Genomic DNA, 27,755 nt, shown 5'->3' with positions numbered 1-27,755 from the left:
CCGTGCCCACCCCCTCCCCCCCAGCTCCCACTGCCCCCTGCAAACACGCCAGGCCCGGACCTGTACAATAGGCACTTTATTACCGCGTGGGGCTGGGGCGCAGGAGGCTGCGGACGCCGGGCCTGGACATGGGAGAGTCTCCCTCTGCAGGGTCCTGGGCTGTACGCGTGACTGTGAAATTGGGGGCCGGGAGGGGGAGGGCGCGCGATGTGGCCGGCAGAGGGGGAGCAAGGCAGCTCCCCTAAGGTCAACAAGTTTGGCCAGCAGACCCCCCACCCCCCGAGGAGCCACAGCGCCTGCGCAGAGGCGCCTGGTCAGCCCGGGGCACCTGCCCACCCCCGGTTCCTCTCCACTGGCACTGGGCCCGGAGCTCCGGCCAGGAGACCCGGGGGCGCCCCCTCCCAGCCCGGCGCAGGGGACGCATGAAGGCACTCCGCGGCGGCCCCTCCCGCTGTCCAGACGGACGGAGTAGAACCTCACACCTCGACGGCCATGGCCACCACCACCATCATCGTCGGACTTCCGGCCGCCCAGCCCCGGGGAGGGGCCCGGCCGGGGGAGTCCGGGCTGCTTCCGGCCCCCAGTGTCCAGTCCCTGTCCCTCCGCGGGCCGCGGGCGGCGCCTCTAGGACTCGGCCGGCTTCTTGTTGGTCTTGTTCAAGACCTTCTTGAGGGTGGACGACATGAAGTACGGCCTCTCCGCAGAGCCGTCGTTGCGTTCAAGGTCCTCCACTGCGGGGACAGCGGCGGCGTGAGGCGCGGCCGTGGGCGCGGGGCCGTGGGCCGCCCGTGGGGGCGTGGGCGCGGGGCCGTGGGCCGCCCGTTGGGGGCCGTGGGCGCGGCCGTGGGGCGCGGGGCCGCCCGTCGGGGCCGGGGTGGAGAAAGCCAGGCCGGGCGGGCTCGGCAGCGCCCCCGCGGGACCCCCACGCGCGCGCCCGGCATGCACTCCACGCGCGCTACTCCGCGTCCTCGCGCGCGCCCCCGCCCTCCTCGGCACTCCCCTGCCACAGGACGTCTCTGAGCTCGGGCGACATGAAGTAGGGTCGCTCCTGCGAGCCGTCATTCCTCTCAAGGTCCTCACCTGGGCCCCCCAGGCACGGGCGGGGGCGGAGACGGTGATGGGGGCGGGGCGGGTGATGGGGGGTGCGGGGTGGGGGAGCCGGCGGGCGGGCGGGGAGAGAGGCGGAGAGGAGACACACAGGACAGACGGAGAGACCAGAGTTAGTGGCAGCCCCTGCCCAAGCCGAGGACAAGGACGCAGGACCGGGGTCAGGGGTCAGGGTGGGGGAGCAGAAGGAGAAGCCGCGGGGGGCAGTCGGGGATCCGGGCCGAGGGGTCACTCACAGAAGCAGAGGAACAGCGTGTCCACGCACATGCCGTAGACGCTGAAGAAGCCGTGGGCGATCAGGTAGGAGCCGACAATCACCGTCTGCGCGTGAGCGGGGTGCAGGTGCAGGTGCAGGTGCAGGGGGCGGGGCCGGGGAGAGAGGGGCAAGGCGGTTTCTGCCTCAGCTCTGGCCACATCGCCCCACCCCGGCTGGCATCTGGCCACTTCTCTATGATAACCCCCCAAGCTACACCCTGGCTCCTGCCTATCGTTGGCTGGCCGGGCTGCATCTGTACAACCCCAGGGCCTTTGCATGGGCCTTACAGACTGTTGACTCTAGCTAGTGAGCCATCGAGAGATTAAACACGTCCAGAGTTACTCATCAGGGAACCAGCAAACAGAGGAATGGAGATAACACCCAGGCGCCCAGGCCTGTGCTCAGATCCACAACTGACGCCTGCCTCCTGCCAGGCTCCTGCCCCAGGGCCTTTGCACGTGCTGGTCCCTAGGGCCTGGACACTGCCTTCTTTGCCAGGGGCCACGGTGAAGCTACCTGGAGGCCCAGCCAGGTTCTCCATCATTCTTGATTAACGTGCTCTAAGGGGGCAGCCCACCCCACTCTCCAGTGCAGCCCCTCCCTCCCCCTCCCGGGCCCCTCGCCTGGCCCCGCGGGTCCTCACCAGGATGGGGACCCAGTAGTAGTTGAGAGGGGGTGCCGTGTCCTGCACGATCCGGATGCGGTGGGTGAAGAAGAAGAAAGCCAGGATTCCTGCGGGGAAGACGGGAGGGGAGAGTGAGGGTCCCGGTGGGGGAGAGCTGCCCGGCTGATGGACGGGGAGACGGGGGTCCCGGCGGGGGAGAGCTGCCCCGGCTGATGGACAGGGAAATGGGGGGGTCCCGGCGGGGGAGAGCTGCCCGGCTGATGGACGGGGAGATGGGGGGGTGCCGGCAGGGGAGAGCTGCCCCGGCTGATGGACGGGGAGATGGGGGGGTCCCGGTGGGGGAGAGCTGCCCCGGCTGATGGACGGGGAGACAGGGGTGGGGGTCCCTGCAGGCACTGGCCAGCCCCGCCCGGCCAGGTGGGCGCTACTCACCAACACTGCCCACGATCAGGAGTTTGCCCAGCAGGAAGAGGAAGTCGGTGACTTTGTCCAGGACGGCCACTCTGTGGGGAGCAGCGGGGGCAGCATGAGCTGGGGGTCCTGGGGGCGGGGCTGGGGGTCCTGGGGGCGGGGCTGAGGGTCCTGGGGGCGGGGCTGGGGGTCCTGGGGTCCTGGGGGCTGGGCTGAGGGTTCTGGGGGTCAGGGGGCGGGGTTCCTGGGGTCCTGGGGTCGGGGCTGGAGGTCCGGGGGGCAAGGCTGGGGGTCTGGGGATCCTGGGGTCCTAGGGGTGGGGCTGAGGGTCCTGGGGTGCAGGGGTCCCCTGGTCCTGGGGTCCCGGTCCTGGGGGGTCCGGGGGCGGGGTCTCCCTCACCGGATGATGTTCCGCATGAGGAGGAAGAAGGCGTTCCGGGCCGACGTGCAGAAGTTGGTGCCGTAGATGGCGATCTGGGGGGAGCGGGCGGGGAGTGGGATGAGGCTCCCCCCCACCGCGCAGGGGTCCCGGGCCGGGCCCTCGCCCACTCACCATGATGTAGGCGTTCCTGTTGAGGAACTTGATGAATTTCTCCAGGCACCAGAAGCAGCACTTGAGACAAGTCATGAGGAACTTGGCGAACTTGTTCTGTGCGGCTGCGAAGGACGCGGAGGCAGTGACGGGTCAGCGGGGCCCGGCCCGGCCCAGTCCAGCCAGGCCCGGCCTCCCTGTGCGCACGCGCGGGACACCCCCCCCCCCAAACAGGGGGCCAATCAGTGAAGCCGTTCAGCCTGGCCGCCAAGACAGGAACCAATCAAAGCCACACTGCTGCCCCGGCCAGCCCTCCCAGGCAGAGGCCAATCCTGGCTGCCTCGTTGGCCCCTCCCCAAAGTACAACCAATCCCAGTCCCGGAGATCTTTCGTAGCCCCGCCCTGATCCACTGGCTCTTCCAGGAACCAATGGTAAACCAGGCAGTAAGAATTCCACCCAATGGGCTCGCAGCCCCACCTCCATCACAGGAACCAATCACATAAACGTCTCAGTTCCCCTCCCCCCGGGCAAAAACCAATCACGCTTCCACTCCTTTGGCCCTACCCACCCTGTTAGCAAGAACCAATCGCAGCCTGCCATTTAGCCCCGCCCCTCCAGCAGGGGCCAATGCCAGCGTGCGCGGGCCGCACCTTTTAGACGCTGATCCAAGTACTCGAGGATCACTCGGATGATCTGCACGACGGCCAGGATGAGGGCGCCGAAGGCCAGGGAGCCAGTGTGGTACCTGCGGGGACAGGGAGGTCAGCGCTCCGGCCGGGCCACCTCGGTCCCGCCCCTGCACCCCGACCCACCTGAGCGCGCGGCCGAAGGCAGAGAAGAGGGGGAAGGCGGGCAGGTCGTCCGGCTTGCGCAGGGCCCAGTAGTAGGAGGCGAAGGCCCCGGCCAGGGTGACCTGGCCCAGCGCCAGCACGAAGTTGGCCAGCCAGAAAAACATGAAGGCGTTGAAGATCTGCAGACCCAGCAGCGCCCGGTGGTAGCCGGACTCGCCCCCGTAGAAGGCGAACTGGCAGCGGGCGTTGGGGCACAGGCGGGACTCGTTGGAGGAGGGGAAGATCTGCGGGCGGGGCGGGCGCGGGGCAGAGTCAAGGCTGGGCCTTGGGGCAGGCGGATCCCGACCCTGCTGATGGGGGCTCTTCCCTCCCAGCCCCTCCCACAGGCAGCACGGGGCATACAGCAGGCGCCCAGTGGTTGCTGAATGAGCTTTCACGTGGTGCTGGGGACCGCCCGGGGCAACAGCTTCCCTGTGGCTGCCCAGGTGCCCCGCCCACCTCTGGGTTACAGGTTCTCCCCACGAGCGGGCAGCCGACGTTGTCCTCATCGAAAACCTTATAGATGGCTTCGTTGGAAGTGGACAGGAAGCTGGAGGGTGGTTAAGGAGCCCAGGGCCTGGGGTTGGGGGCCACAGGGACTTATGGGAGAGGATCTGTTCCCCCGCCCCTCATACACACACCCCCCGCCGCCGCCCCCTCCCCGAGCTGCAGGTCCCTGCCAGGCAGGTTTGACCTTGGACCTTTCCTCAGAGGTCAAGTTCAGGCATCTGGAAGTGGATACACCGCAGTGCTGGCCCAGTAGGCGATGCAAAGGCAGAGCAGGAAGAAGGTGACCAGAGGGTACAGCAAGGAGCACATGACGGATCCCACAGCCCTGCGGGGGACCCGACGCGGGCATCAGGGCCTGCGCGGCCGCAGGGCTGGCCCTGCCGGCCCCACCGGCCCCGGCGGCCCCGGCCCCACCTGCTGGCTTCCTTGATGAGCGCGATGGCGATGAGGATCCTCTTCCGGAGAAAGATGAGCAGGAGGATGATAACCACTTCCAGGACGCTGAGGATAATCACTGCGGGGGCGGAGAGAGGCTGCGCTGGCGGCCGGCAAGGCCTGCGGGGCAGGGGCGCGGGGCGCGGGGCAGGGGCGCGACTCACTGAAAGCCATCCAGGTCTGCCGCAGGTGCAGGTACACGCGGAGGTCCGTCTGGAAGCCCAGGTCCACCAGGGAGATGTCGGAGCCGGCCTCGCCTCGCAGCCGCGAGTACTCCATGTAGCAGTGGAGTATGCCTGCCCAGGGAGGAGTGCGAGGGCCACACCTCTGCTCAGCCCCTCCCCAGGCCCTGCACAGCAAGTATAGCTCCCAGCTGCCCAGGGGACGGAGGCAAAACCTGTGCTTTGTGCCTGCCCCAGGGCCTTTGCACCTGCTGTGCTCCCTGCAAGGAGCAGTCTCTCCCTGTGGCTCATCGCTTTCCAAAGCCCACTGGGGTCCGGGTCTCCATCTGGGTGTCCCACGTGGGTGCCAGGGACCCCAGGTATTTGAAAAATCACCTGCTGCCTCCCGGCGTGTGCGTCAGCAAGAAGCTGGCATGAGAAGCGGAGCCGAGACTCAAACCCACGCAACACGGGCTGGCCTGCGCCAAGCGCCTGTGCCCCACACTCTGACATCTCGTCCCCACCCTCGCTCTGATATCTGTTTCCGGCTCCACTTCCCCATACATCCACGAGGGCGAGGATTTGTCCTGGCTCGCTCACTGCGCTCAGCCCAGAGCATACAGAATTTCCCAGTGCGCTGGGTGCCTGTCGGCCGGCTGCACAGGTGAATGAGTGAGGGAGCAGGTGCGGAGGCCTCCGCCTGGTGGCGCTGTCTGGGCTGGGACAGCGCCTCCCAACCGGCAGCTACCCTGGGCGTTAACCCTGCAGCGGCTCGGGACTACAGGCTTCTGCCACTTTGTGTAAAATAAGACCAGAAACTACGGATAAAGGACAAAAATCAAGTCACTTAAAATACCGAAACCTGGACAGGCGCTGGGCACAGAGGTGAAGTCGCCGCTCAGGACCCTTGCATCGCGTGTTAGAGGGCCCGGGTTCGAGTCCCAGCTCTGCCCCCTGCGCATGCGCGCCCTGGGAGGCGGCACTGAGGGCTCCAGTGCTGGGGTCCCTGCCGTCCGTGCGGGAGACCCGGATGGAGCGCCTGGCTCCTGGCTTTGGCCCGGCCCAGCCCTGGCTGTTGTGAACACTTGGGGAGTGAACCAGTGGATGGAAGCTCTCTCTCTCTCCCTGCCCCCTCCTTTTCAAACAAAATGAAAATCAGTACATACTAAAGTTCCACCACCCATATCCCCATGGACACTTTGATACCTGTGTCCACAGATCAGCTGGAGGCATTGCTTTTCCTCCTGGGAAGTTCAGGTGCACAGTCCGAGTACGCAGACCTGGCTCCCGGGCATCGTCTCGGGGCCCACGGAGCCGAGCCAAGCAGGCCCTGCCGCTATCCCACCATCTCCTTCGCATTAAACCTCCCCGCTAGCAAACGCTCATTCTACCCATTTTACAGAGGAGGGAACTGAGGTGCATGGTCGCTTGCCCGAGGGTGCAGGGCTAGGAACTGGCAGGATTCGAGCCCCAGAGTGTGTCTCGGTGTTGGGAACACACCGAGACGGACATCCCCACAAAGGCACCGAGACCACGCGATCGCCCCGGGCGTGGACCTCCCCGGGCACTGCCTGGCCCAAGGGCTGAGGGCATCGGGGACAGGGATGGGGAGCAGGCAACCTACCGTAGCCTAGCACCAAAATCACCATGACGACCATCACCCAGACCATAATGCCAGCCAGGAAGCGCAGCAAGGTGATGAACAGGAGGCTGAGCACCATGGCGATGACCAGGCCTCTGTGGGGGGAGGGGGCGGGAAACAGAGGTATGGGCGGGCCGCCGGGCAGCCAGGGGAGCCCCCACCCCCACCGGCGCCATCACTCACATGACAATCCAGTACCACGACACGGTGTAATCTTCAAAAATCCGCATGGCCAGCTGCCGCGCCTCCAGCACCCCATTGGCTTTCCTGGGGGACCGTGGGCGGGACTCAGGAAAGACCCCCGGCCCCAGTCACCCCGGGGGATGCTCTGTCCCACCCCAGAAAGCAGCCGCTGGCCCTGGAAAAGGCTGTGCCCCCAGCCTCACTTGGCGCCTTCCACCAGCTCCGTGATGTTTTTCCGCGCGCCACTCCCATCCTCGTAGGTCGTCTGGTTGCCCACCATGAGGACCCCCTTCTGGGCGTGGATGGCTGGGAAGCACCTCCGGGCCACTGCAGGGAGCAGGGGGTGGGGACCCATCACTCTCCACCCACCAGCAGGTGCACCTCCCTCCATACCCCCCCAGCCCCGCCCTGTCGCCGCAGGGTGATGGACTCACGGGGTTTGCTGGGGAAGAGCACGGCGGGACAGTCGCCATCACGGAGCACCTCGGCCACACCCTGGGGACACAGCGGCTTGAGTACCCCCCCACCCAGGTGGGCAGCCCCCCTCAGTCCCCTGCTGGCCCCAGGGCAGCTCCCACTCACCTTATTGCCTTGGAAGCCGGGCACACAGAACTGCTTGTAGTACTCGAAGTCGCGGGAGTTCTGGGCGTTGAGGTAGGTGAGGTAGCGGTCTGGGCACTTTTCCACGCAGATCTAGGAAGGAGGAGAGGCGGGGCGGGGGCGGGGTCAGGACAGAAGCCCCGCCCCCACAGGTGCAGACACCTGGAGAGGCAGGGTGGGGGCAGGGCAGGAGGGGGGGGGGTCAGGACAGAAGCCCCGCCCCCACGGGCACCAGGGGGCGGGAGGGAGCAGGGTGCAGACCCCAGGAGAGGCGGGGAGCAGTCACCTGGGGGGTGGGACACTGGAATTCCAACAGGACCAGGGGGCTGGCACACTTCACAATGTTGAAATAAAACAGGAAGGGTTTGTTCCTGTGGTTGGAGAAGGGAAAATGGAAGCTATCGCCACTTCTAAGCCCCTACAGAGAGCGGCTTAGCTACAGCGACAGCCACGGGGCGGCCACGCCCCTTCCGAGCCAGCGCCCTGCCCATGCGCCTGGGAAGGCAGCGGAAGACGGACTGAACGCCTGGGTCCCTGCCACCCCCACGGGACACCTGGATGGAGGTCCCGGCTCCTGGCCCAGCCGGGATAGTCGCGGCCAACTGGGGAGTGAACCAGCGGATGGAAGACCTCTTCGTCTCTCTGCAAACACTTTTTGCCACTATTCTCCAAATATTCAGTGGCACAAGTAACCAAGTGGCACTGACGTCGCATCAGCCGTTATAGCCCTAGAGATGAGTGGCTGTACGCGGGCTCCCAGCAACCACCACGTCGGGCCACAGAAGAGACTAGAGCCTCCGTGGATTCTGGGACCCACAAGGGCCCTGGAGTCCATGCCCTGTGGATACTGAGGACGCCCATACGTGGTGGTGGCTGGAGGTGGGACAGCCCAGAACCTTCTCCCGGGCCTGTGACGCCCTCTGCCCACTGCGCCCCCGCCCCCACCCCCAGGAGTTGCACTCACGCGTTTCTCGTGCCCTTCTGCCCGCAGAATTGGCCGCGGCTGTCAGTGGGGTAGACCACCTTGCGGGGGTCGCCGTGGGTCCAAGCTGTGGAGGGATCCCGGGGTGTGGAGACACTGCCCCCAAGGCTACGGCGGCCACCTCCCACTCCAGCCCCCGCCCCTGCCCCCACAGCCAGCCCCAGAGCCCAGGTCCCACCCCCGGCCACTCCTCACCTATGATGCCCACTGCCACATAGCCCACGATGGCCAGGAGGAGAGCCACACAGCAGATGACATCCGTGCAGCCCCTGGGGAGCAGGGAGGCAGCATTGGGACGGCGTCAGCGACCCAGGGCCACCTTGCCCTCCGTCTACACAGTGCGTTTTTACTGGACACATTTTCCTGAGTAGTGTGAGCATGGTGCCACACACATTTTTAAATGCTCACATCTAAATGCGGCATCCCATAAGGGTGCCGGTTCGAGTCCCCACTGCTCCACTTCCTATCCAGCTCCCTGCTCGTGTGTCTGGGAAAGCAGCAGAGGATGGCCCGAGTGTTTGGGCCCCTGCACCCATGTGGGAGACCCGGAAGAAGCTCCTGGCTCCCGGCTGTTGGCTGCCATTTGTATAGTGAACCAGCAGATGAAAGACCTTTCTCCCTCTCTCTCTGTAACTCTACCTTTCTTTTTTCTTTCTTTCTTTCTTTTTTTATTTGACAGGTAGAGTTATAGACACAGAGAGACCAGAGAAAAAGGTCTTCCTTCCGTTGGTTCATTCCCCAAAAGGCCGCTATGGCCGGCGCTGCACTGATCCGAAGCCAGGAGCCAAGAGCTCCATCCGGGTCTCCCATGCGGGTGCAGGGCCCAAGCACTTGGGCCATCCTCCACTGCACTCCCGGGCCACAGCAGAGAGCTGGACTGGATGAGGAGCAACCGGGACAGAATCTGGCACCCCGACCGGGACTCGAACCCGGTGCCCATATGGGATGCTGGTGCCGCAGGCGGAGGATTAACCAAGTGAGCCACGGCGCAGCCCCTACCTTTCAAATAAACAAATAAATCTTACAAATGAAGAACCTGAAGCCAGCGCCGTGGCTCAACAGGCTAATCCTCCGCCTAGCGGCGCCGGCACACCAGGTTCTAGTCCCGGTCGGGGCACCGGATTCTGTCCTGGTTGCCCCTCTTCCAGGCCAGCTCTCTGCTGTGGCCAGGGAGTGCAGTGGAGGATGGCCCAAGTGCTTGGGCCCTGCACCCCATGGGAGACCAGGAGAAGCACCTGGCTCCTGCCTTTGGATCAGCGCTGTGCGCCGGCCACGGCAGCCATTGGAGGGTGAACCAACGGCAAAGGAAGACCTTTCTCTCTACCTCTCTCTCACTGTCCACTCTGTCAAAAAATAAATAAATAAATAAATAAATAGAAATAAAGCAGGCGTTGTGCATGTTTGTCTGTGTGTACAAGGTTTCGTGGCGAAGTCCTCTCCCCAGAATGAAGACTTGGCAACAAAGAGCCGTACACACCAAGAGAAAATTTCCTATTCCCAAACTCCCTCCCCAAATGACTGCACCAGCACCCGGCCAAGCAGAACCACCTCCGGCTGTTAAAATCTTTGCTAATGGGGAAATTCGTCCCTGGTGCTGGGGGTGGCTTCCAGCAAGGTTGCTTTGTTGTTTTTTTTAGAGATTTGAGCACGTTCCGTTAAATCGGCATTGCTGGCTCCGGAACGGATCGGCTGCAGCTCCGTGCTCAGGTTCCCAATCCGGGTGGAAGGAACTTTGTTTTTGTATCTTAAGGAAGTGAATCCTTTTATCAAGTGGCGAAAATTTGTCACCAGTTTGCTGGCCAGCAGACGGGGAGGGACAAGAGGCCACAGAGCCCCGCCCCCTGCCGGGTCCCCAGGCTCTTACCTGTTGTAGATGGGTCCCTTGAAGGTGGGGTCGTACTTCTGAGGGGTCCCTGAAAGACAGGACGGTGAAACCAATGAGGCTGAACCCAGCAGGGGCCTGAAGACCCTTGGCCGAGATGCCCCCAGGGGTGTCAGCCCCCGCAGGAGCGAAATCCGGAAACCTTGCTCAATCCTCCACACCCAAGCCCCCAGGCAGGGCAGACCCTGGACACCGAGGGGCCGGCGGGCTCCCCGGTAGAGGCGGCACCAGGAGCCTCGGTGGACAGGGACGGGCCGCCCCCCTCACCCCGGCAGGAGTGCTGGGGAGGCGGCTCCAGGCCCAGGTCGCTCGGGCGAGCCCGTCTTCGGGCAGGAGACGGATGGGGAGGGGGCTGCGGGCGTCCTGCGGGGGGTGCTGCCTACCGTGCTTCCCGTAGTAAGGCAGCCGCTCGCCCCCCATCCCTGCGCGCCGGGCCCCGACGGCGCCCGCCTGCCCCGCGCCCTTCGCTGCCCGCCGCTCCGGACGCGCAGGCGGCGCGAGCGAGGCACGGACCGAGCCTCTGCAGACGGCTCCGCCCAGACCGGTCAGACCGGCCCGCGCCCGGGGGGAGCCGGAGGGAGGGGCGGCGGGGCCGGGGCGAGGGGCAGGGCCGGGGCAGCTGCTCCCGCCACTCTCCGGCCGCCCGATTTAGCCCGCCCCGCCCCGCCGGCGCCTGCCCAGCCCCCACCGGGAGCTCCGGGGCTGCACCCGGGGGTCCCGGGCCGGCCCCCTCCCCGCGGAGACGCCTCCCCGCCCTGGAAGGACCCCCTTCCTGCCCATCCTCCGGGCAGGAAGACTGAGGCCGGCCGGGCACCTGTGCGGGAGCTTGCGGGCAAAGCTCGATTTGAGAGCGAGCGAGCGAACTGCCTGCCGCCGGTCCACTTCCCTGATGGCCAGGGCAGGCTGGGCCAGGCGGAAGCCAGGAGCCAGGAGCCCAGCCCAAGGCTCCCCCGTGGGAGGCAGGGACCCAGCTCCTGCAGCCATCGCGCCACCCCCCAGGGCTTGCTAGGAGCCCCCCCCCCCCGAATCAGCACTGGACCTGGGGCTCGAACCCGGGGCCCTCCACGTTTGTTTTGAAAAACAAGTAAATTCCTGTTACACCTGGGAAGAGTCCACCAAAAAAAAAAAAAAAAATTCCGAGTCTCAAATTTCTCTTGAATACGAGGAGAAAGAGGCCAGCCTGGCTGGAATTGTCCCCTGCGGGGGACGCAGACCAGAACACTCCGCAGTCCTGAATCCTGAGGTCACTGTTTACGGGCACAATCGCACGTTTACCGGCACAATCGCACATTGAGCGCCTACTGGATGCAGGCCCTGGGCTGGCCCCCAGGGAGCCGGAATCCCATGGGGTTCTGTTCTCCTTTTGCTGGCCGAATGGGAGGACCCCTGCCAGTGCTGTGCTGTCCTGAGCCTGGTTCTCACCTGTGAAATGGAGATGAGGACAAGAAACCCCAGAGCCCACATTGTGGCACAGCCACTGCCTGGGATGCTGGCATCCCATAGGAGCGCAGGTTCGAATCCCGGCTGCTCCACTTCCGACCCGGCTCCTTGCTAATGCGCCTGGGAAAGCCACAGCAGACCGACCAAGGACTCCGGTCCCCTGCACCCACATGAGAGACGGGGTGAAGCTCCTGGCTCCTGGCTTCTGCCTGGCCCAGGGCTAGGCATTGCAGCCATCTGGGGAGTGAACCAGCAGATGGAAGACCTCTCTCCCTCTCTCTGTTCCTCCCTCTCTGTATCTCTGTCTTTCCAATAAATAAATCTTAAAAAAAAAAAAAAAAGATAGAAAACCCCACTTAGTCTTAAAGGCAAGGCACAGGAGGCCAGGGGACATACAGCCGGCATAGAGGGGTCTTGGCAAAGCTGGTGGAAAGAAACTTTGCATGGATTTCAAAACGCTTTTGCATCCAAATCGACTGATTTAATTCCATTTCCAGAAGCAGTTTGAAGTCCCCTTTGTTTCATATGCATGGGGGTGCCCAGTAGGTGGGGGGGTACCCAGTAGGCACGGTGGGGGGCACCCAGTAGGCACGGTGGGGGGTACCCAGTAGGCACGGTGGGGGGTACCCAGTAGGCGCAGGGGGTGCCCAGCTGGTCCCAGGCACAGTCATCAGCGATGTATACCGTCGGCTGGGCGCGCACTGCCGGCTGCATACCCGCCTGCCACCCGTGCGCCGCCTGTATACTCCCCGGAATCCCTTGTCTGTGTCCTGCCGCAGCCCCCGGCGGCCAGCTGTATACCTCAGACCACAGCCGACTTTCCTCTGAGGCTCCTTCGGGAAGCTTGTGAGAAAGGAGTTGATTCATGGCGGCCACATACAGTCGGCGTCTAATCATTCTAACCGCTGTCTCAGAGTCGGGCACTGCTGGGCGGGACTCTGGCCACCAACTGGTCCCTAGAGAAGTTGTCCCAGCTTGGGAGGCCCTGCCTGACCCCGCCTGAACCCCCCTCCCCTGGCCGTGGAAACAGGCGAGGCGCAGGCTCCCGGCCATGGCCTTGGGTGACCAGAACTCCCAACGAAACCCCGCGGGTTGGGTTTGCCGGGTCCCCGCCAGCTCCAGGGCCGGGCTGGTCCTGCCCCCCCCGGGCCCAGCGGTGTACCGGGGGCGGCCTGGTCCCAAGCCACAAGCCTCGCCTGTCCGCAGCTCTACTCGGGCCCTTGGAGAGGTGGAGGGACAGAGAGAAGACAGCAGGCACCGGGCACAGGGGTTAAGATGTTGCCTGGGGCATCCACGCCCTTGTCAGAGCGCCTGGGTCAAGCCCCCCATCTGCTTCCGCGCCAGCTCCCTGCGCATGCGCACCTTGCGGGCTCAGTACTTGGGTCCCTGCCGCCCACGTGGGAGACGCAGATGGAGCTCCTGGCTCCTGACGTTGGCCTGGCCCGGCCCTAGCTGGAAATCTCTCTCCATTTCTCTCTCTCTCTCTCTCCCCACCCCCTCACTCTCCGCCTTTCAGATAAAATGAAAAATAAATAGTGAGGCCGGCGCTGTGGCACAGTGGGTTAAGCCACCGCCTGCAGCACCACCATCCCATATATGGGTGTCGGTTCGAGTCCCGGCTGCTCCACTTCAGATCCAGCTCCCTGCTAATACGCCTGGGAAAGCAGCAGAAGATGGGCCAAGTCCTTGGGCCCCTGCACCCGCGTGGGAGACCCAGATGGAGCTCCTGGCTCCTGGCTCTGTCACTCTGCCTTTCAAATAAATAGATATTTAAGAAAAAAAAAAAAAAAGACAACGTTTGCTGAATGAATAACCACACCACGCACAGAGAGAGCTGACCCTGAGCACCTTGGAGTTCCCGCGTGCTCACGCTCCAAAACTTCATTTGCAAAGCTTTGGCTCAGAATCCTGGAAATCGAGCCAGGGCGGGATGCCCAGAGGTCAGGGCGCGGAGGCCTTCATCCACAAGAGTGGAAGAGAACGAACTTCACCCCACCCCCCCGCCAACCCACAGCAAAACAAATTCCCCGTGGCTTAATCACGCGAGTCTCTCAAACCCCAAAACTATGACAAGTATGAGCGAGGAGATCGGCTCCGATCGGCCACCTGATAGGCGCTGAGAGCCGCAGGGCCAGCAGGAGGAGATGGAGAGCCGGAAGTCTGGTGCCAGCCAGCGGGGGTGGGGTGCGATGGGGAACAGCTGAGGCTGGCGGCGGAGCACTCACTCCCTTCCAGATCCTTCTCAGCAGGCTGGCACCATCCGCCCACTGACACTGAGACCCAGGGGCAGAAGCCGTGGGCCCGTCACCCCGGTGACAGGTCGCCATGGCAGGTGTCACAGGTACATGGGAGCCATGCAGGGTGCTTGATGGGGGGAGAGGGCGGCAGGGCAGAGCCAGGCTGGGAACGGGAAGGCCTGAGGGGAGTCTCAGCTCTCAGATTGCTGAAACCGTGGGTGTGCCAGCTGGGCCGGGGTGAACTCTCGCGACCGCCTAAGACAGAGCTAAAATGCAAAGGGGGCGCCGGGGCCGGGCTTGGCTGGCGGCCCCGCCTGGCGGGCTCGCGTCCTCTGAGTGCTCCCATTAGCTCTCATTAAGCTGAGCAGGGTGCCGCCGAGCCCCAACCAGCGCTAATGGTTTCTGATCACTGAGTGTGGTCCAAACCCCGCGGGAACCGGCAGCAAGGCTCCGGGCCCGGGCGGCCTCCCCAAGCGGAGCACGGCGGCCTTCCCGGAGGAGGCGCATCCAGTGATCACCCCATTTGCCAGCTGCAGCAGCTGAGGTCCGGACAGGCGTCGCGCGCCCACGGCCCCCGTGACTGGCAGTGGTGGAGTCGGGCAGTCTCACTCCTGAGCCAGCATCTGTATCTGTTTCCTGTGACTCCAATAACAAAAGGCGGGCCGCTTCCAACAACACAAATCTACTATGGAACGGCTCTGGGGGTCAGAGGTCCCACATGGGGGCCGGCGCGGGGGCGTAGCAGGTGAAGCAGCCGCCTGTGACACCGGCATTCTGTATGGGCACTGGGTTCGAGTCCTGGCAGCTCCACTTCCGATCCACTCCCTGTGGATGCACCTGGGAGAGCGGTGGAAGATGGCCCACGTGCTGGGGCCCCTGCACCTGCGTGGGAGACCCGGATGGAGCTCCTGGCTCCTGGCTGACCCAGCCCTGGCCATTGTGGCCATCTGGGGAGTGAACCAGTGCATAGATGATTCTCTCTCTAACTGTATCAAATAAATAAATAAATAAATCTTAGGGGAAAAAAAAAAGTCCACCTGCATCTCACTAGGCCACAACCAAGATGCTGGCAAGAGAGAGTCTCCGAGGCTCCTTTCTAGAAGCTTCTGAAATTCCAGGGGAGAACAGGGCCCTGCAGCTGCCTCCCCCACCTTTAAAGCCGAGTGTCGCACGAAGCCTGTCTCTCCCTCAGTCCCCTGCCCCGCTCTGGCGCTGGCAGGGACCCCGGGCTGCCGGCCCGCCTGGATCACACAGATTCCTCTCCTGTCTCACAGTACAACCAGATTCTGGAAGTCACCACACGGCCATCTTTGTGGGTGCCCTGTCTCTGCCCTGAACACCGGGGCCGGGGGGCTACAAACCCCCCGCCCTCCCGCCCGCGGAGCTTACCTGGCCCACCAGCTGTTTCCTGATGCCTCAGAGCGACCTTCATGTTCTGTTATTATTTGAGAGGCAGAGAGAGCGAGAGAGCGAGCGAGCGAGCGAGCTCCCAGGAGTTGGTTCACTCCCCCAGATGCCTGCTCCGGCCAGGACCGGGCTGGATGCCAAGAACTCACTCCCGGTCTCCCAGGCTGTGTGGCCTCGAGCCAGCAGGGAGCTGGAATCAGGAGCTGGAGCTGCCACGCCAGCCCAGGCCCTCTGGCGTGGGATGTGCGGGTCGTAAGTACTTGTGGCTTAGGGGGTTTGCCCCCGGCTGCTCCACTTCCGATCCGGCTCCCAGCGGATGGCCTGGGAAAGTGGCGGAAGATGACCTAAGCTCTTGGGCCCCTGGACCCATGTGGGAGACCTGGAAGAAGCTCCTGGCTCCTGGTTTCGGATTGGGCCAGCTCCGGCCATTGTGGCCATCTGGGGAGCGAACCAGCAGATAGAAGCCCTCTACCTCTCTCTCTCTCTCTCTCTAACTCTGACTTTCAAATACATAAATAAATCTTTTTAAAAATGGTTTGTCAAGCCGGCGCCACAGCTCACTAGGCTAATCCTCCGCCTTGCGGCGCCGGCACACCAGGTTCTAGTCCCGGTCGGGGCACCGATCCTGTCCCGGTTGCCCCTCTTCCAGGCCAGCTCTCTGCTGTGGCCAGGGAGTGCAGTGGAGGATGGCCCAAGTGCTTGGGCCCTGCACCCCATGGGAGACCAGGAGAAGCACCTGGCTCCTGGCTTCGGATCAGCGCAATGTGCCGGCCGCAGCGGCCATTGGAGGGTGAACCAACGGCAAAAGGAAGACCTTTCTCTCTGTCTCTCTCTCACTGTCCACTCTGTCAAAAAATTTAGAAAAATAAAATTAAAAAAAAATGGTTTGTCCCTAGTCTTTACATTTTTTAATGAGTGAGAACCATCCAAAGATCTTAGGAGATGAGAACAACATGAGAAACAAAGGTCGGCGCCATAAATAAAGTTTTATTGGCACACGGCCCGGCTCAGACTCCAGGGCTCTCGCAATGCTTCCTGCGAGCAGAGGACTTGAGCAAGTGTGGAAACCACTGAGTTTTTTTCCCAACGCATCAAGGGCCATTTTTTAAAAAAATTTATTAATTTTTTTTAAGATTTATTAATGGTGCTGGCACTGTGGCATAATAGGCTAAGCCGCTACCTATGGTGCCGGCACTCCCTGTGAGCACCAGTTCGAATCCCAGCTGCTCCACTTCCAATTCGGCTCCCGGCTAATGCACCTGGGAAAGCAGCAGCGGGTGGCCCAAAAGCTTGGCCCCCTGCACCCACGCGGGAGAGCCGGACGCAGCTCCTGGCTCCTGGCGTCCACCTGACCCAGCCCCTGGCTCTTGTTGTGGTCATTCGGGGAGTGAACACGTGGATGGGAGATCTCTCTGTCTGTAACTCCGCCTTGGAAATAAATAAATAACTAATAAATGTACTTACTTATTCGAAAGGCAGACATAGAGAGAGCGAGGGAGAGGGAGAGGTCTTCCTCCTACTGTTCACTTTCCAAACACAGCCAGGGGGCTGGGCGAGGTGGAAGCCAGGAGCCAGGAGCTGCATCCAGGCAGGTGGTGGCTTAACCTCTGTGCCCCAATGCCCCCGGGGGGTTCACAGCTGCCTGGGGGGCCGGGGGCACAGCCAGCCGGGCTCCTGAGCGTCTAGGATGCTTTCCGAGGCACCTGTTCCCTCTCTCCTGTCTCTCGGAGCTGGAACCTGACGCCTGCCATCCCTCGGGGGCTGCCGTGGGTGTTGAGTGAGCCCAGGCCTCCTGGGTGGAGACTGAATCTGTGCAGGGAGGAATGGAAATTGCCCCGCCCCGGGCTGTGCAGAGGCAGGGCCTGGAGGGGGTGGGGGCCTGAGAGGGAGCTGGGCAGGGAGAGAGCAGAGGGCGCAGGTGCACCAGGACCACCTGGGGTCCTGCCAGCAAGAAGCCTCCACCTGCCATGCCCGCATCCCGCCTGGGCGCTGGTTCCAGTCCCCGCCGCTCCACTTCCGGCCCAGCTCCCTGCTCATGGGCACCCTGGGAGGCAGTGGATGATGGCCCAAGTGCTGGGGCCCCTGCAGCCTTGTGGGAGGCCCGGATGGAACTCCAGGCTCCTGGCTTCGGCCTGACCCAGCCCTGTTTGTTGGCGCCATTTGGGGAATGCACCAGTCATGGAAGATTCTCTCTCTCTCTCTCTCTCTCTCTCTCTCTCTCTGCCTTTCAAATAATTAAGTAGCTTTTAGGAGAGAGAAAAAAAAAAAAAAAAAAGCCCATTGCCACTTGCAGGCCCTCGACCTTGGACCTGAGCCGTGAACCAAAATAAAACTGCTCTCCTCCATGGTCCTCAGTCTGTGCATTGTGCTACTGGCTACAGAAGACCGAGCCACGGGGACAGGCGGTGCCGGCGGCTGGCGACTGGGGGCCCTTGGACCAGGGCAGGAAGGCCAGCCCGCCCACCCCCGCCCCACTGGGCACACAGATAAGGACCGGACACAGGCTGCCCAGTCACAATGCTGGGGCCAGGACACCAAGTGCCACCCAGCCCCTGCAGCTTCCGGCCGGGAGCCAAGTCCCGAAGGACTGCAGCCACCCGCTCCGGCCTCGCCCAGCACACAGCCAGCTGCTGTCCTGCTGTTCCCAGCCGCCCAGGCTCTCACAAGCTGAGAAAGAGGGAGGACTGGAGGGAGGGGGAGAGAAATTGCCCATCCACTGGTTCATCCCCTAACTGCCCACAGCAGCCAGGGCTGGGTCAGACCCGAGCCAGGAGCCAGGAGCTCCAACCCGGTCCCCCGAGTGGGTGGCAGGGGCCACCACCTGCCGTGTCCCAGGTGCGCCTCAGCAGGGAGCTGGGTGAGAAGCACGGGGCAGCCGGGACTCGAACCAGGCCCTCCAGGGTGGGACATGGTGTCCCCAGGAGCGGCTTCACCCGCTCTGAGCGCGGATGGCACAATAAAGAAACCGGGACACAGCTACGCTTTGTGACTTGCCTGAGGTCACGGGGCCCCGTGGGAACTGAAACTGAACCCGGGTAACCCCCAGGAACTGGGCGCTGGCCACGGGCCTCGCACTCCACCAAGCACTGTCCTCACAGCGGCCCCAAGCGGGAGCCTGGGGCCCACGCTCATTGCATTTTATCTATCTATCTATCTATCTATCTATCTATCTACCTCTCTATCTATCTTGCCACGCCGGCGTCCCATTTGAGCGCCAGTTCGAGTCCCGGCTGCTCCACTTCCGATCCAGCTCCCTGCTGGTGCGCCTGGGACAGCAGTGGAGGACGGCCCAAGTGCCTGGGCCCCTGCAGCCGCGTGGGAGACCGGGGCGGAGCTCCTGGCTTTGGTCTGGCCCAGCCCTGATTATTGTGGGCACTCGCAGAGGGAACCAGCTCGTGGTTGACCTCCCTCTCGCTGACTTTCAAGTAAATGAACATAAATAAGCAAAGATTTAAAACACAGTAAGGATATCTGCTTAGTAGGAGGGAAGGGTTAGGCTGAACAAGGCCGGCGGGCCTCTCACCAGCTTCACGCTCCGCCCTTCCAGACACAGCGACAGTACAAGGGGACTTGGAGAAGTTCCTGGGACTTGGGAGACCCGGACGGAGTGCCCGGCTCCTGGCTTCGGATCAGCTCAGTTCCGGCCATTTGGGGAGTGAACCAGCAGATGGAAGACTTCTCTCTCTCTCTCTCTCTCTCTCTGTCTCTCTCTTTGTCCCTTTCAAATAAATCAATCTTTTAAAAAACTGAATCAGAGAGGCAGAGACACAGAGAGACAGAGCGAGATCTGTCCTCCACAAGCTCCAATCCCAGAAGCCCACAATGGCCAGGGCTGGGCCAGGAGCCAGGAGCTCCATCCAGGTCTCCCATGCGGGTGCAGGGGCCCAAGGACTCGGGCCATCTCCCACTGCTTTCCCGGGCGCATCAGCAGGGAGCTGGATCAGAAGTGGAGCAGCCTGGACTCGAACCTGCGCCCATATGGGACGCCGCCGCTGCAGGCAGCAGCTTAGCCTACTCTGCCATAGCAGCGGCCCCTAAACTTGCCTTTTGATTCTTTTGTCCGTGACTTTTTTAAGTCCGTAGGGCACAGACCCAGGCTTCACCTCCTCCATGCGTCTGGGTCTCCCTGCTCTGAGACGGGTCCTTCTTTCCCCCCCGTGCTGTGTCACAGAGTGGCTCGGTGGCACCCGGTGACCCGCCAGCAGGGACACTCAGCCTCCCACCACCGTGGGAACCGCACGGTACACAGTTCCCCTTCCAGTAAGCCCGCCCCGCCGCACAGAGGATGAGCTTTAAAAAGCTACAAACACCACACAGCAACAGGGCAATAGAGGGGAGGGGCTGGAAACAGACTTCTTGGCCGTATTAACCTCTGGGTGAGGACAGCCAGGCAAGGGCTTCTAGAAGGTTCTTTCACATGGGAGACTAAACTTCTCTGTGTAGTAGAAGGCTTATTTTTAGTTTTTAGCTTCCCTACTCCAACCGAGAGAATATATGAATGTTGTTATATAAGGGTTTCAAGGCGTACGTATTATTTTTAACTTTGCAGCTGAGAGTTCTGTTGACATAGACTCACAGAACACAAGGGGGTTCAGTGTGGCTTCTGGGCGCCTGTGTGAGGGCTGAGTGCAGTGGCACAGCGGGTTAAGCCTCCGCCCGCGGCACCGGCATTCCTTACGGGCGCCGGTTCGAGTCCCGACCGCTCAGCGTCCAATCCAGCTCCCTGCTAATGTGCTTGGGACAGCTGCCGAAGATGGCCCAAGTGCCTGGGCCCCTGCAGCCACGTGGGAGACCCGGATGGAGCTCCTGGCTCCTGGCTTTGGCCTGGCCCAGCTCTGGCTGTTGCAGCCATTTGGGGAGTGAACCAGCAGATGGAAGATCTCTGTCTCTCTCTGTCTCTCTCTCTCTCTGTGTTTCTGCCTTCCAAATAAACAAAAGCAAATAATTCTGTCTGTGGTCACCCGGGGAAGGGACACAGGAGAAGTCTGGAAATTTCCTACCAAGGACCTGAATATCCGGGTTAAAGGTGAGTGGCGGTGCCGTCCGGGGTGTCCGTTATCATCCGGGAGCGATTCTCAACCACTGGCCGTGCAGACACAGGCCGGGCACGACGGTGGGCACAGCGGTGACACAGGGCGCGCCTCCTCCCGGGCACCAGGGGCTCTTAGTCACATATGTCCTCAAACATTTATTTATGCATATGCAAGGCCGAGAGAGCGAGAGAGAGCGAGAGACAGCTATCTTCCATCCGCTGGTTCACTCCCCAAATGCCAGCAGCAGCCAGGGCTGGGCCAGGCCAAAGCCAGGAGCCTGGAGCTCCACCCAGGTCTCCCACGTCGACACTGGCTCCTTCCCAAAGGCCCGCCTTGGGTTGGTCTCACTGTGTGACCGTCCCGGAGTGTGGCTGGCTGTGACGTCACCAGGGGGACACTCTCTTCCCCGAGTGTGGCTGGCTGTGACATCACCAGGGGGACACTCTCTTCCGGGATGTTCTGTTTGTCTCTCACTGGGCTGCTCACGGACAGCCACAGATATAACCCTGGTGAAAAACCCGCCACCGCCTAGCGAGATCATAACCCTGGCACGGGGAGGCCGTGACGTCACCGCCCTGATGACGTCACAGCCGTGGTGACGTCACACGGCACCACCTGGCTCACACGTCTGCGGTCATGTGAGCGTGCAGCATGCCCAGGGGCCTGGCTGTTCCGCTTCCGGTTCAGCTCCCTGCCAATGTGCCTGGGAAGGTAGAGGGTGACAGCCCAAGTCCTGGGGCCCCTGGCGGCCACAGGGGAGACCCGGATGCAGCTCCTGGCTCCTGGTTCAGTCCCGGCCATTGCAGCCATTTGGAAAGTGAGCCAGTGGATGGAAGATCTCTCTGTGTCTCTATCTCTCCCTCCCCCTCTCTCTGTCACTCTTTCAAATAAATAAGATAAATCTTTATTTTAAGAAAATCCACAATGCAAGCAGTCAATCCAGGCGGCCCCTCTGGAGGAGGTAAGGGTCTGGCTGCAGGACACAAGAGAAATGTCCACCTCACACTGGCCCAGGGGCTCAGAGAGAGAAATAATGAAGCAATTGTGTGGTTTGTTTGCTGTCCCTCCAGCTAGGAACATACTTCCCTCAGCCCTCCTGGCTGCTCACCCTCCAGCCCTAACTCACCTAAATTAACCCCTCAGGCTTCTCCCACCAATGTCCCATTTTCCTGCTCCACAGCCTTAAGCAAACCTACAAGCACTGGTTTTATTTGCTTGTGGACTCCCTCACTCCCCCTGGGTAATTTTTCTGCCTTGTTCACAGCCAACTTCCCAGGGTCTGGGCCTCTGCCTGGAAAGGGGGCCCAGCACGGCCCCCCCCCGGGTCTTGGGGCTCAGGCCGGACCTGGGAGGGTTGTGCATGGTGCCATGCAGGCCGGGGCGCACTGGATCGGGGTCCACCCTCCCAGCCACCCCCACCCCAGGCAGACCTCATGGGCGACCAAAGAGCTGGCAGAGGCTGCCCCATGGGCAGCAGGGCTTGGCCGGGACCCCAGGCTGAGATTCCCACAGCACCTTCTGCCGGCCACACCCAAGGGACCCAGGGCTGGAGCCAGAACCTACAGGCAGGGAGCCTCTCCCGGAGCTCTGGGCCGGCATTTCCAGCGGGTGGCCATGCCAGGCACAGCGCCTCTGCCTTGGCCGGCCTGGGCAGGGCGGACCCCAGGGGCCTCCCCCATCTGACTCTCTCAGCAGCGCCCCGAGGCCCCGGTCCCTTGGTGGGGGAAGGAGCCAGGCTGCTCCCCCACTTGTTTGTCTGATTCTGTGACCAATTTCCGGCCCCTTCCCCAAGGCCAGGAAGTCACTGGTCTCACAAGAGAGGAGCAGCTGCGACCCTGCCACCATCCCCCCAAGGCAGTGCTGTTTGGGGGCCGGAGCTCCGTTGGCCCCCAGTGGACCCAAAATGCAGAACGGAAACTGAGACCGGCACCCCCACCCCCATCGCCACCCCCTGCAGCTGCTTGTGCCCCACCAACCCTGGGCTGGGGAGGGGGCCCCAGCCCGGGCAGGCTCCCCTCCGGCTCTCAGAGGTGCACAGCAGGGCGTGCCAGTTAAGGGGCTCCCTGGAAATGGGGGGTGGGCACCCCCAGCCCCTGGCAAGGAGGAGGGAAAGTTTCTCAATTGTTTCCGGCTTCCTTCCTCCCCTGGCGCCTGGTTTCCTACCTTCCTGGGCTGCAGGCCAGACCCGGAGGGAGGGGGCTCCCACCCTGGTCTGTCCAGTCCTGCCTCGGTTTCCCCATCTGGCTCAAAGCCCTGCACGGTTACTTCTGGGGCATGGGGGCAGGGGTGGGGTGGGGGGAGACATCTGGGTAACAGGAAGCAGTGGACAAAGGGGAGTCCCGAAGACGAGGGGGGCTTGGGGAGGCCAGAGCTCCCGTCGCCGCTCTGCACCCAAATCGCCAGGCCTCCCCTCCCCCGCGCGTGCCATCTGAGCTGCCCAGATAACGGGACCTCCCCGGGCGGAGCATGCGCCGTGCGCCCCGGCTCCAAAGCCCAAGGGGTTGGAGCCAGGGCTCCCGGGAGGCGACGCGGGCCACCGGGCTGGAGCACGGGACTGGGGCTGGGCGCCGCGCGGGACGGAGCGGCCGGAGGGCGGAGGGGGCCTGCGGCTGCGCGCGGCGAGGGTGTCGGCGGTCTCCCAGGTCCCCCGGCCCTCCGACGCCACCCCCTAACGCGGCAGAGGCGACCCCCGCGGTCGCATGCAGCTTCCTACCGTAGGCTCCGTCCTTCCGCTCGTCCTCCATGGCCGCGGCGGGCGGGGTGGGGAGTCCGGGCCGGCGAGACCCCAGCCCGGGCGGGCGGGAGGCTCCGCGGGCTGCAGCGCGCCCCGCCCCGGGCCCGGGCCCGCCCCGCCCGCGCGCCCCGCCCCGCGCGCCGCCGACCAACGGCGGCCCCGAGCGGGCGAGGGGCGGGGCCGGGGGCGGGGCCTGCCCGGGAGGGGTGGGGCCTGCACCTTTGTTTCCCACCTCCGGGCTCCGGGGACCCTCCGGGTGGCAGGTCGCGCTGTTCCCCAGCCCCCCCGGGCACGGATGCGCCCCCGAGGCGCGGAGCGCCCGCTGCGCGGCTGCGGTCAGCCAGAGATGCGAGCGCTCTTCACGGGGTGGGCAAGAATTCGGCTTCACCGCGGGCAGGCGTTTGGTGCCGCGGTGAAGACGCCCACATCCCCTATCGGGAGCGCCTGGGTTCGAGTCCCAGCTCTGCTCCCAATCCCAGCTCCCTGCGCCTGCGCACGCTGAGAGGCGGCAGGTGATGGCTCAAGTACTGGGGGTCCCTGCCCCCTAAGTAGGTGACCTGGCCTGGCCTGGCCTAGATAGGCTGTTGCGGGCATTTGGGGAGTGAACCAGCGCACGGAAGATCTGCATTTGTCTGTATTCTGTGTCTCTCAGCCTTTCAAATACAATAAAAACTGTAAAAGATGCTAAATAAACTAAACGTGCTGGTGCTGGGGCACAGCAGGTTAACCCGCCGCTGGTGATGCCATATCCCATAGCAGAGAGCTGGTTCAAGTCCCAGTGGCTCGCTCCCGATCCAGGTCCCTACTAATGTGCTTGGGAAGCCAGTGGCTAATGGCTCACGTACTTGGGCCCCTGCCACCCATGTGGGAGACCCGGATGGAGTTCCAGGCTCCTGGCTTTTGCCTGCCCCAGATATGGCTGTTGCAGTCATTTAAATGAATCTTTAAAAATGATAAACATTTTTAAGATTTATTTATTTGAAAGGCAGAGTTACAAAGGGAAGGAGGGAGAGAGAGAAATCTTCTACCCTCTGGTTCACTCCCCAAATGGCCACAATGGCCAGGGCTGGGCCAGGCTGAAGCCAGAAGCCAGGAGCTTCATCCGGGGCTCCCACATGGGTGCAGGGGCCCAAGGACATGGACCATCTTCTGCTGCCTTCCCAGGCCATAGCAGAGAGCTGGATCAGAAGTGGAGTAGCCAGGACTTGAACCAGCGCCCACGTGGGATGCCAGCACTACATTGGTTTAACCCGCTAGGCCAACAACGCTGACCCCATTAATAACAAAGTTTAACATGAGGGTGTGGTCACCAGAGAGAACACCATGCAGCCAATGAAAAGAATGAATTCACCCTGGAGACCGAGATTAAAGCCTCAGAGAGATACCACTGTGGTGGGCCAAACTGCAAAAGACTGACTGTGGCAAGTGTTGGCAAGGATGTGGAGCAAACAAGATGCTCCAGGGCTGGCGGCGGGAAGGGACAGAGGCTCAGCGGCTCGGGAAGGGGCCTGGCACCTTCTAGCCCAGCATGTGGGCATCCTATTGCCAACAGTTTACCCCCTAAAGAAAAAGAGTGGCGGGCATTTGACCTTGTGGTTAAGACACCCGTGTCCCAGAGGGAAGTGCCCGGGTCTGGTTCCCCACTGTCTCTCTCCTGGGGCTGGCGGTGTGGCACAGCAGGGTCAGCCATGGCTCCACCTGCCTGAGCGCCGGATCAGGGCCCCTATGCTCCACTTCTGCTCCAGCTCCCTGCGAAAGCACCAGTGATGGCCCAAGTGCTCGGACCCCGGCCGCCACTGTGGGCCACCGGGATGGAGTTTCCGATTCCTGGCTTTGGCCTGGTCCATCCCTGACCATTGCGGCCATCTGGGGAGTGAACCAGCAGATGGAAGACCTTTCTCTCTCTCTCTCTCTCTTTCTCTCTCACTCTGCCTGTGAAGTAAATAAAACAAAACTTTAGGGGGAAAAAAAATTCCCAGGCTCTCAACACCAGCTTCCCGCTCATGGGCACCCTGGGAGGCAGCCATGATGGCTCCGATAATTGGGTTCCAGCCACCCACGTGGGAGAACCGGATGGAGTTTTCAGCTCTCAATGTTCTCCCTGGCCATGGCTGTTGCTGTGGATTTGTTCTGAGAGGAGGAGTGCAGTGGGGGCAAGAGGCACGGAGTCACCACACAGACCCCAGGAGTCGGATGAAAGCAGGCCAGAGGGGAGCAGCCTGCAGACTCGTTTATTTCAGTTGGTACAGCAGCTTATATAGCCAAGGCAGCCAATCCAGTCAAGGGGTGGTTTATGCCCTAACCAATCACAGCCTGTTGCCAGGCAGTTTCTGAAGCCATCCAATCACAGCCTGTTGCCAGGCAGGCTCTGTTACCATGTGGTTTCTGAAGCCATCCAATCACAGCCTGTTGCCAGGCAGGCTCCTTGCCAGCGGCCATCTTGGCATGGCCTTCTCATTCCACCACACAAGGCTACTACTTGGGGAGTGACCCAGTAGATGCGAATTCTCTGTCTCTCCCTCTCTCTCTGACTCTCAAAGAAAATAAGAAAAATTTACAAATAAAAATAAAGAAACCACACAAACATTTGTATGTAAATGGTCATAACAGCTGTCTTTGTAAGGAGCCAGAAAAACCAAGAGGTGAATGGCTAAACAAACTCCGGTTCCTCCACAGCTTGTCAGTCCCCCAGTACGTAGAATGAAAAAGACCGGAGTGCCGAAGGGTCTTTTCTGTTTTGTTTTGGTTTTAATTCTTTCACACTAAAGTCCAGACATTTCTTTAAAAAGTATTGATGTTGAGGGGCCAGCGCTGTGGCATAGTGGATAAAGCCGCCTGCAGTGCCAGCATCCCATATGGATGCGGGTTCAAGTCCTGGCTGCTCCACTTCCGATCCAGCTGTCTGCTGTGGCCTGGGAAAACAGTAGAAGATGGCCCAAGGCCTTGGGCCCCTGTGCCCGCGTGGGAGACCTAGAAGAAGCTCCTGGCTCCTGGCTTTGGATTGGGGCAGCTCTGGCCATTGCAGCCATCTGGGGAGTGAACCAGCAGATGGAAGACCTCTCTCTCTCTCCCTCTCTCTCTCTCTCTCTCTGCCTGTCTCTATCTCTCAAATAAAATAACATCTTAAACAATTATTTATGTTAATTTCTATGAAAGGCAGAGAGAGAGAGGGAGAGAGAGGTCTTGGTACCGGGTCCCCCAAATGCATGCAATAGCCAAGGGCTGGGCCAAGCCAAAGCCAGGTCTCCCACATGAGTGGCAGGGACCCAAGTACCAAGTCCTGCCACCTCCAGCTGCCCCAGGAGGGCGCTGGATCGGCGGAGGAGCCCGGACTCGGACCAGGCCCTCTGATAGGAGTACAGGTAGTCCAAGCCGTGTTACAGAACCGCTGTGGCCAAGGCCTGCCCCAGGAATGAACCATTGAGATAACGCAACCGCGTGGACGAGTCTTGCAGACTCAAAAAACATTAAGCTGGGTGAAAGGCCAGGCATTTCTTACAGTTCCAGAACAGGCATAGCTAATCAAGCCACGCCAGCAGAACACGGATGGACGGTGGCCCCTTGGGGCAGCAGTGATGCGGGGAGCACAGAGGCGGCGTCCAGGGACTGGAAGCAGGAGTGTGCGTGCATAGATGGGGTCGGCTTGCCAACACCTGACATCTGAATATCGGTTCCCCTTACCGGGTCAGCGCTGTGGCACAGCAGGTTCAGCCGCTGTCTGCAATGCCGGCATCCCGTGTCAGAGTGCTGACTGGGTGCCAGCCGCTCCGCTCTCAATCCAGCTCCCGGCTGGCGGACCCGGCAAAACAGTGGAAGACGGCCCATGTACTAAGGCCCCTGCCACCCACGTGGGAGACGCGAATGGAGTTCCTGGGTCCTGGCTTTGGCCCGGACCAACCATTTGGGGAGTAAACTGGTGGGTGGAAGATCTCTCTCTCTCTCTCTTTCACCTTGCCTTTCAAATAAATAAGAAAATAAATAAATAAATAATTTTTAAACATTTATGTATTTATTTGAAAGGCAGAATGACAGAGAGAGAGAAAGAGAGAAAGAGAGAGAGAGAGATCTTTCATCCACCGGTTCACTCCCCAAATGGCTGCAACAACCAGGACTGGGCCAGGCCCAAGCCAGGAGCTCCATCCAGGTCTCTCACATGGGTGCAGGAGCCCAAGCACTTCTTCCACTGCTTTCCCAGGCCATAGCAGGGAGCTGGATTGGAAGTGGAGCAGCCGGGACTTGAACAGGCGCCCACATGGGATGCCGGCACTGCAGGCCACAACTTTTTTTTTTTTTTGACAGAGTGGACGATGAGAAAGAGAGACAGAGAAAGGTCTTCCTTTTCCGTTGGTTCACCCCCCCAATGGCCATTGCAGACTAGAACCCGGTGTGCTGGCGCCACAGGCGGAGGATTAGCCTATTGAGCCGCAGCGCCGGCTCTATAGGCCACAACTTTTTAACCCGCTGAGCCACAGCGTTGGCCCTTAAATAATTTTTTTTAAAAAGCTAAATGTTAATATCCATCACACTCAATAACGGACAATTTCAACATTGTTTAAGAGGACAGGAGCCGGCCCGGCAGGTTCAGACAGGAAGGGATGTGTACCGAGCGCTTACTCACGAGCAGGCGCCATGCTAGGCACGTCACCGTAAATCTTTACAACCACTTTCTGGGGGAGAAGGTGACACAGAGACGTTGCGCAATTCACCTGCAGTCACACGGTAGGTACAAGGATCTGAACCCATGAAG

At 61.8% G+C, this 27,755-nt stretch overlaps 1 protein-coding gene across 2 annotated transcripts; it reads right to left on the bottom strand.

The window, feature by feature from the left end:
• Window positions 1-61: 61 nt before the first annotated feature.
• Window positions 62-23,094, bottom strand: SLC44A2 (solute carrier family 44 member 2 (CTL2 blood group)). Of its 2 annotated transcripts, none has more exons than XM_062178556.1 (22): window positions 22,988-23,094; window positions 10,140-10,188; window positions 8,471-8,544; window positions 8,258-8,342; window positions 7,580-7,664; window positions 7,276-7,386; window positions 7,128-7,188; window positions 6,897-7,020; window positions 6,694-6,777; window positions 6,493-6,605; window positions 4,872-5,003; window positions 4,687-4,786; window positions 4,505-4,597; window positions 4,222-4,312; window positions 3,745-4,007; window positions 3,583-3,677; window positions 2,953-3,056; window positions 2,800-2,873; window positions 2,421-2,491; window positions 2,007-2,095; window positions 1,344-1,428; window positions 62-731 (listed from the first exon to the last, which is right to left on the bottom strand). In XM_062178556.1, exons 1-22 carry the CDS (start codon window positions 23,016-23,018, stop codon window positions 625-627), a joined length of 2,121 nt encoding a protein of 706 aa, XP_062034540.1. In that variant the 5' UTR covers window positions 23,019-23,094; the 3' UTR covers window positions 62-624. The 2 variants fall into 2 exon arrangements, with proteins under 2 accessions (XP_062034540.1, XP_062034539.1); XM_062178555.1 differs by lacking the exon at window positions 62-731 and adding an exon at window positions 924-1,080.
• Window positions 23,095-27,755: the final 4,661 nt, after the last annotated feature.

Source organism: Lepus europaeus, chromosome 20 (assembly GCF_033115175.1).
Source record: "Lepus europaeus isolate LE1 chromosome 20, mLepTim1.pri, whole genome shotgun sequence".
NCBI lineage: Eukaryota > Metazoa > Chordata > Mammalia > Lagomorpha > Leporidae > Lepus > Lepus europaeus.
Note: the sequence above shows the minus strand (reverse complement) of the source record. Positions and strands in the feature narration are given on the sequence as shown.